Source organism: Pan paniscus, chromosome 15 (assembly GCF_029289425.2).
Source record: "Pan paniscus chromosome 15, NHGRI_mPanPan1-v2.0_pri, whole genome shotgun sequence".
Taxonomy (NCBI): domain Eukaryota; kingdom Metazoa; phylum Chordata; class Mammalia; order Primates; family Hominidae; genus Pan; species Pan paniscus.
Window position 1 is genome coordinate 51,530,800 of NC_073264.2, and position 9,066 is coordinate 51,539,865.

General features: G+C 44.7%; 1 protein-coding gene across 4 annotated transcripts in view; it reads right to left on the minus strand.

The window, feature by feature from the left end:
• The window catches only part of CDKL1 (cyclin dependent kinase like 1), a 67,922-nt gene extending 63,701 nt beyond the window's left edge, over positions 1-4,221 (minus strand). For all 4 annotated transcript variants that reach the window (XM_008957101.4, XM_034937526.3, XM_008957099.4 and 1 more), the window contains exon 1: positions 4,051-4,221. In XM_008957101.4, coding sequence (XP_008955349.2) covers positions 4,051-4,221 — 171 coding nt within the window. The remainder of the gene's footprint in view (positions 1-4,050) is intronic.
• Positions 4,222-9,066: the final 4,845 nt, after the last annotated feature.

Below are 9,066 nucleotides of genomic sequence, written 5' to 3' on the forward strand. Positions count from 1 at the left end.
CAAAGTGCTGGGATTACAGGCGTGAGCCACCATGCCTGGCCTAAATTGTCTTTTTTTATGCAATGATATTTATGTTTGGTATGGTTCAGGGCAGTAACTCAAGGTCATGGGTCCAGCAATTCTCTCCCTCTTCCTAACATCAAGTTTTTTCTCTACTGGATTTATTTACACCATTAGCATACAAATGTACTTCTCACTCGTATAATAAAAACAACCACAAAAAAAACCTGTCTTCAGCCCACATCTTTACGAACACCTCTGCCCCATTTTTGTCTTCCTTTTATAATAAAACTCTTCAAAACAGTTGCCCATATCATTATCTCCACTTTGTTCCTCTCGTCTCTCTTAATCCCATGCTGATGAAGGTTTCATTCCTGCCTCTCCACTCACACAGCTCTTGTCAAGGTCGCCAAAGACCCTCACATGACCAAAGCCAATGGCTAATCCTAAATCTACTAATGGAGACCTTTGACACCACAGAGCATCCCCTCACTTTTGAACAATCTTCTTCACTAAGCTTTTAAGAACATTATGGCCAGGCGCGGGGGCTCACGCCCATAATCCTAGCACTTTGGGAGGCCAAGGCGGGCGGATCATTTGAGGTCAGGAGTTTGAGACAAGCCTGACCAACATGGTGAAACCCCATCTCTACTAAAAATACAAAAAGTGGCCAGGTGTAGTGGCAGGCACCTCTCATCCCAGCTACTTGGGAGGCTGAGGCAGGAGAATCTCTTGAACCTGGGAGGCGGAGATTGCAGTGAGCTGAGATTGTGCCACTGCACTCCAGCCTGGGTAGCAGAGTGAGACTGTCTCCAAAAAAGAAATAATAATAATAATAATAATAAAGAAAGAACATTGTTCTATGGGGTTTCCTACCATGCAGATCACCTCTTCTTGCCTCCCTTGCTGGTTCATTTTCATCTTCCTGACCCCCAAAGGCTGGGTACACTAAGCTTCCACCTTCAGTACCTGTCCCTCCATCCCACATGGTGACCTCCTCCAGTCCCACAGCTTTAAATACCATCGATATGCTTATGTCCCCCAACTTTGTCTCCAACCTGGACTTCCCCTGAATGCCAGACTTGTGTAGTCAACTGCCTACTTTACAAGTCTCCTTGGGTTCACAACTCAAACTTAACCTGTCCAAAACAGAGCTCTTTATTTCCTTTCCCCTAAATTTGCACCTGGGTCTCTCTATCACAGTGAACAATCTCCTCATTCTTCCAGTCAATCAGTCAAAAACCTTGAAATTGTTCTTGATTTCTCATCCAATCATTAGATTCCTATGTGCTCTTCTTTCAGAAGAAATCTAGAATATGACTTGATCCTGCTGGACCCTGGCTTCCCCCTTCCTTCTCCCCCTGGCCTGTTAGCACCCACTGGGCATCTTGGCTAAGACACTGGGTTATTACCTGTGTTCCCTCAATATAGGGTGCTTTCTACTTATGCACCTTTTCCTAGGATAGAGTGTCTGCCTGGAATGCCTTATCTCTCATTCCACGTTTCCCTAAACATTTCAAAGTTCAGCTCAAACATGCTTCCAATCACTTTATTTTCACCATTCAACAAGCACCTAAAGAGTTCTTACCAGGCAAGGGTACACATGCCCTGCTCACTGGGAACCCAGTCTATAAGGGGTGAGAGCCAAAGGGCAATTCAACTTACCTCCCTTCCAAGAGCTGAGCTTCTGAAAGACAGGGTGTACAACTTTGCATAAACATCGTTTTAGGCACAACTGGGGCTCTATGAGTATTTACTGAATCCATAAATGGAGAAAATAAAATGTTCATTTACCATACCCTCAATTCACCTACTCAACAAATATTTATTAAGTATCTTTATTTTATAAGTGACAGGGTCTCACTGTCACCCAGGCTAGATAGAATACAGTGGCCTAATCATAGCTCACCATAGCCTTGAACTGCTGGGCTTAAGCCATCCTCTTGCCTTGGCCTCTTTCCTTAGTAGCTAGGACCACAGGCACGCATCACCATGCCCAGCCTAGTACGTATTATGTGTTAGGAATATCACACAACTCTGAAAAGTTACAGCTTTAAAGAACAGACTCTACCTATAATCTAGTCCCACCACTTCATAGAGATCAGTGGTGTCTACATCTGTGCACTTAATTTGGAGAGTGGGGTGCTGCATGCTTTGAAATCAGGCTCATGTGTACACAACCCCATCCTTTGGAGGATATCAATATTCAGATAAGAGAACACATTTGACTTCCCCATTTATTGGCAACATCCATCTTTGTTAAGAGTTTATTTTGTTAACTTTTTTTTCCAATCCAACAATGACATTTTTTGGAGGCCTAGATGTGCCAACTAGTGTGCTTTGGGGATACAGAGCTACAGAGGCAAGGTCTCCATCCCAGAAGAACTCAATGAATTTGGGGAGCTATCACTGTTAATGTAGTATTGATAAAGTGTAGTGAGAGATTTGAAAGGAGCATTCACAAAAGTAATCTTCAGAATCAGAAAAAGAGTATCTTTCTGCAAGAAACAGATTTTCTTTCAGGTAAATGAACCCTTTGAAATGTAATGATCACCTCCTCCCCTGGGAAAGCCTGAGGAAGTGAAAATGCCCAACAGCCTCTCCCTGTGTACAGAGAGGGTAAGGGTAGGGTGACCCGGGCAGGGGGATGGTCAAAACACTGCAGGTCTCACCCCTGCCTATGGGGCACTCCCCTGCGGGGCTTTGGAAGCATCTCCTCTCAATAGATAATATCCTGTTGGTTAAGAACATTCCAAACCTAAATAGAGAAGTTGCCCTGTTACCCACCCATTTCAATTTATCCAAAGCTTGCTACTTTCCATTTAGGTTCCTTATCTAGAAGTGACCCCACACACTTATCCATGGGCACAAGATTTGTAGAGTGATCTGGAGAAAATGGAGAAGCAAGAATAATGTAAATCCCCTGGAAGTTTCACTCATCTGTCTCTCACCAAGTAGCTCTTCCCTTGTCACATAGTTAGTTATACAGGTCAGAACAGAGAGGCCATAACTGAAACAAAGTTGACCTCCACCATATTCATTACATGTCACCTTTCACATTGCGATTTGGATTTCACCTTCACAGAAGTTCTGTAGTCTCTCCACTAGCGAAAAACACACTTTCAGCTTGTAATAAATATCTTTCCCCCCTCTGATATCATGTTATTTTTAGGGTTAACTAATAAACATTTGAAAAGTGATCAGGCCAGGCTCGATGGATCATGCCTGTAATCCCACCACTTTAGGAGGCCAAGGTGGAAGGATCGCTTGAGGCCAGGAGCTCGAGACCAGCCTGGCCAACATAGCGAGATCCCACCTCTAAAAAATGTTAAAAAAAATTAGAAAGTGATCATTTCACTTCTTTAAGAAAAACGCTTCTTTTTAGAAACGGGACATGATGATGCTCAGCAGTAAATACATATGAGGTGTAATGAGAATCTGTGAGCTTCCTAGCAGTTTGAAAACAGGTAAATGATTAATTCTCTTAATAGACTGAGTATACCAATAGGAAATACCTTAGAAGTTTAAAAATCAACAATGCCAGCAAAATTGAATTGTCTTACATTCCTATACTATCAAATTGTGATGGTCCTTGAAAACCCAGGTCTACAGGTGGGAGAGAAACTATTGGGAAGAAAAATAAATATCCCACAGCATCTCTAAAAGTGAATGCCACCTTACCTGGCACTTTTGTCTCTGCTTTCTAGTTCATTATATAATTAGTGACTTGTGCACAGATATCCCATTTGTGTCACTGAAGTCAAAAGGCTATGAAGTAAGATATAACCATGTCCCATGACATTCTTTTAACATAACATGACTCACTTTATTTCTTTCATCCCTAAAAATTCACTTTAAAGAAAAAGTGGATCCCGGAGCAGTGGCTAGAACCTGTAATCCCAGCTACTCAGGAGGCTGAGGCAGAAGCATGGCTTGAGCCCAGGAGTTCCAGGCTGCTGTGAGCTATGATCACATCGCTGCACTCCAGCCTGGGAGACAGAGTGAGACCCTGTCTCGAAAAAGAAAAAAAAGGAAAAGTGAATCAATTACCTTGAGCATTCGGATTTCCCGAAGGGCAATTTTCTTTATGACAGGGTCATCTTCTGATTCCAGAAACTTCTTGATGGCCACAATCTGACCCGTGTCCCTGTTTCTACATTTGAAAACAACTCCATAGGATCCTTCTCCAATTTTCCCAATTTTTTCATACTTCTCCATCATAGATGAATAAATCTTCTTAAAATGGATCTTCAGCCGAGAATGGTGGCTCACGCCTGTAATCCCAGCACTTTGGGAGGCTGAGGCGGGCAGATCACCTGAGGTCAGGAGTTCGAGACCAGTCTGGCCAACATAGTGAAACTCCGTCTCTAGTAAAGATACAAAAAATTAGCCAGGTGTGGTGATGGGCGCCCGTAGTCCCAGCTACTCAGGAGACTGAGGCAGGAGAATCACGTGAACCTGGGAGGCGCAGGTTGCAGTGAGCCGAGATCGCGCCACTGCACTCCAGCCCGGGCGACAGAGCGAGATTCCGTCTCAAAAAAAAAAAAAGAAAGAAAGAAAGAAAGAAAGAAAGAAAAGAAAGGATCTTCACATAGTTTGAAAACGTCGCTTATAAAATATTGGCACCAACGGACTGCACTAGAGCCCCACCCAACGATGAGTGTTTGTCACGGTCCTAGAACAGAACAGCACACGTTAAGGAATGAAGAGTGTACCCGTGTCGGCAATGGCAACGCGATCAGGAGTAACAGCCTAGAGTTAGCTGCCTCCAGTAACCCGATTTTAATCGCCCGTTAAATACCCTGTAAGTTAAAATGTAACTTGCCATCCTAAAACGAGCCGAGCTGTAAGATAAGCTATCTTTTTAACGTTATCGTTCATCCGATCTAAGACACCTGAGCTGGCTGGAGCACGGGGAGGGCTAAGGGCTTCCCCGGTTCTAATTTCGGGTCTCATTTCCCTGCGGCAAGAAGACACCTCCCGGCTCCCCGCGGAGGCGGCGGCGAGGCTTGGCCGCAGGAGACCAACCCGCGCCCCGCGCCCCACGCCCCCGGGACTGGGAAAACCCTCCCGCGCCCGGACGTGCACCTCAGCCGCGCCGCGCAGCATGGAGCGGTGCCACGTGTTGGCCAGGGACGGCCCGCGCCTCCTTGCCCGCCCGGGACTCACGGCGCCGCGGCGGTCAGTGACGGGCCTGGCTCCCGCCTCGCCTTCTTCCGCCCAGCTCGGCTCGGCGTGGCTCGGCCCGCGATCCCTATGGGAACCGGCTCCCGCCCCGGGTCTGCCTGGGCGGGGCCGCCGCGCCCCAGCTTCCCACCCCCGGCCCGACCCAGCCCGGCCCAGCCCGGCCGCCGTCCCGGCTGCAGGGAAAGGCCCCGGAGGGCCGCCCTCCGTCCATGGGAGCTGTCCTGACCGCGGGCCGAGTCCTGCTGCCGGGAGAGCAGACCTGCTAGATTTGCAAACTTCCGCAGGCCGTGCAAAGCGCAGCTGTAACCGCGTCTGCGGAGCAAGACGCCTGCGCTAGGAGCCCCTCCTGAGCGGTCCACATTTCCCTACAACAGCCGTCCCCACACCTCAGAACCGCGGTTATTCTCTTTGGTCCCTTGGAGGCATCTTCTGTGTCTGTGCTGATCAGTGCTGCGGCGTCAGTGAATGAATGAGAGGGAGAAAGGAAAGAAGAGGAAGGCGTGACCGCAGAAATTGCTTAAAGTCAGCACTTTCCTCTACAGCAGGGAAGGTTCCACGGCAGTCTTCTGCTGTGGGACTTTTCTGGTGTGGGAGGTGGAAGCTTACAGAGCCTGCCTTAATTGTTTTTGGTTCCTTTCCCCCTTCTTTCTCCCAACGGACTCCTACTGCTCAAATCTGAGCACACTGGCGGGAAGCGGATGGACCTGGGGAAATTATGAAATCATGTCAGTTGCCACTGGGCAGAGTGCCTCACACTTTATCATCCGTCCCGTTCCCAGTGCCAGCATCAATGCGGGTACTTGTCCTGGAAGCAGTACCCGAGGAGAGAAAATTAACACAGTGTCTATGAAACAGGGGCCAATCCCGTGTCAAGCAGCATGCTACTAAATGTAAACCCAGGAAGGTTCAGAAAGGAGCCTGGAGCTGAGGAGAGAGGGCTGGTGGCTGCCCTGGAAACCCAGTACAAGGATGGCCTAGAGGTGGTCTGTGAACAGAAATTGTTTGCAAATGGCAACCATAGATCTGTTTTCTGTCTCTATAGTTTTGCCTTTTCCAGAATGTCATGAAAATGGAATCAGACCGTATGTAGCCTTTTGAGGATAGAGGATCTCCCCCACCACCCCAACTCCAGTGAGCTTTCAGATGAGATTGTAGCCCCAGATGACAATGTACGTTCAATCTTGTGAGAGACCTTGAGCCAGGGGCACCCAGCTAAGCCATACTTGGGTTCCTGACCTCTAGAAACTGAAATATGTTTGCTATTATGTTTTGGGGTAATTTGTTATGCAACCATATGTATCTAACACAGAAGCCTTTTATTAATAGGAGGTTGAGAAAGTTCACTTTCATTCCTAGTTTGCTTAGTGTTTTTGTTTGCTTTTTAAAATTATGAATGGATGTTGAATTTTATCAAATGCATTTCTTCATCTAGAGGTGATCATTTCCTTTTCCTTTCTTTTCTTTTTTTTTTTTTTAATTGAGAGGGAGTCTTGCTCTGTCACCCAGGCTGGAGTGCAGTAGTGTTATCACTGCTCACTGTACCCTTGAACTCCTGGGCCTAAGCAATCCTCCCACTTCTGCCAGGCCTGAGTAGCTAGAATTATAGGTGTGCACCACCTAATTGTTTTTATGTAGTCTGTTGATACGGTGAATTATATTGATTTTTAGATGTTGAACCAACCTTTTGTTCCTGGGATAAACCCAACTTATTTATGATTTTATCATTTTAATATATTGCTGGATTTGATCAGTAATATTTTATTGCAAATTTTTACATTCATGTTTTGAGAGATATTGATGTATAGTTTTCTTGTAATATCTGCTAATTTTGGCATCAGGATAATGCTGATCTCAGAAAATGAGTTGGGAAGTGTTTATCTTCCCTTTTATTTTCTAGAGATGTTTACATTAAATTGGTATTATTAATTCCTTAAATGTTTGGAAGAATTTTTTTTGTTTTTTTTTTTGAGACAGTCTTGCTCTGTCATCCAGGCTGGAGTGCAGTGGTGTGATCTTGGCTCACTGCAACCTCTGCCTCCCAGGCTCAGGCGATCCTCTTGCCTCAGCCTCCCAAGTAGGTGTGCCACCACGCCTGGCTAATTTTTGTGTTTTTTGTAGAGACAGGGTTTCACCATATTGCCTAGGCTGGTCTCCAACTACTGAGCTCAGATAATCTGCCTGCCTCAACCTCCCAAAGTGCTGGGATTACAAGCATGAGCCACTGCACCCCGCCTTCTAATATAAGCATTTAATGCCATAATTTTTCCTGTAAGCACCACTTTAAATACATCACAGAAATCTTAATATGTTGTATCATCATTTTCATTCAGTTCAAAATATATATATATATATATATATTTTTTTTGAGATGGAGTCTCACTCTGTCACCCAGGCTAGAGTGCAATAGTGTGATCTCGGCTCACTGCAACCTCCGCCTCTCAGGTTCAAGCGATTCTCCCACCTCAGCCTCCCAAGTAGCTGGAACTACAGGCATGCACCATCATGCCCAGCTAATTTTTGTATTTTTAGTACAGACAGGGTTTCATCATGTTGGCCAGGCTGGTCTTGAACTCCTGACCTCAAATGATGCTCCCGCATTGGCTCCCAAAGTGCTGGGATTATAGATGTGAGCCACCGTGCCTGGCCCAAAAATATTTTCCTTGTGACTTCCTTTTTGACTCATGGATTATTTTTGTAGTGTGTTAATTTCCAACTATTTGGTGATTTTTAAAGATATCTTTCTGTTATTGATTTCTAGTTTAATTCCATTATTTTCAGAGAACTCAGTTTATATGACTTAAATTCTTTGAAATGTTTTATTTTGTTTTATGACCCAGAAAGAATATGGTCTATGTTCATGAATGTTTCTTTTTGACAATTAAAAAAAATATTTTGAAATGAAGTGAGAAAGTCAGTGTGAATTTCCCCAGAGCTGCATCGTCTGAAGTTCATACCAGGTTAAATCAAGTTTGTCTGGAAAATTAACTTTATGGACTCCACAAGGTTCAGTACCCAAAGAGCCTGGAACTGTGCCAGGCCTAGTGGTAGTTAAAGTAGGAGCCAGTGTACTGGTTATTTATGCCCAAGTAGGCAGTGAACCAGAAAGCTAGCATGACTTGCAGCTGCAAGTTGTTTTGTTTGGAGGAATTTGAAATAAAATATTAGAGAACAACTTTAAAAGGGAGATAAACAGTCAGCTGTCACCACTTAGCACAAAAGAGAGAAGGTAACGTGGCCTCTAGACTAGTCAAACTGACAGTCCTTTCCATTGGCAGGTGCGACACTGGTTTTGGTATCAAAGAAGTATATAACTCCTGGAAAGTATAGCTCTTGGGAATCTCAGAAATGGTCTGTTATGTGGGGGCTTTTTCTCAAGCCAGTGCAAAGTGAAACAGCATTATATTCTGCTAATAGTGATCTTTTCTTTGCAGTTTGTATAATTAGCGAGAATACTTCAGTGTTCTTAGAACAGCACAAACCGTACTATGGTATTTTAATCATTTAAGGAAAAATAAACATTCAGTAGGGTAACATATGGTCACAGAAAAAGCCTGGAATTTGGAGTCAGAAGACCAGGATTTCTACCTACTTACTGGTGTTTGATCTTGTGCAAGATAATTACTATTGCCTATATAACAACATTATTTAATGAGTGCTTACTTTGTGGCAGGCATTATGCTAAGAATATTTGACCCATGAGCCTCACAATAACCCCAGGAGATAGGCATTAAATATCATCCTGAGCTTTCAGATGACTCTCATTGAGTTGGAGAGGATAAGTAGCTAGCCTAAGGACACCCAGCTAGTGAAGTGTGAAGTCAGTATTGGAATGCAGGTGGTTTGACTCCAGAATCTTTTCTCCTAACCATTTTGCTAATA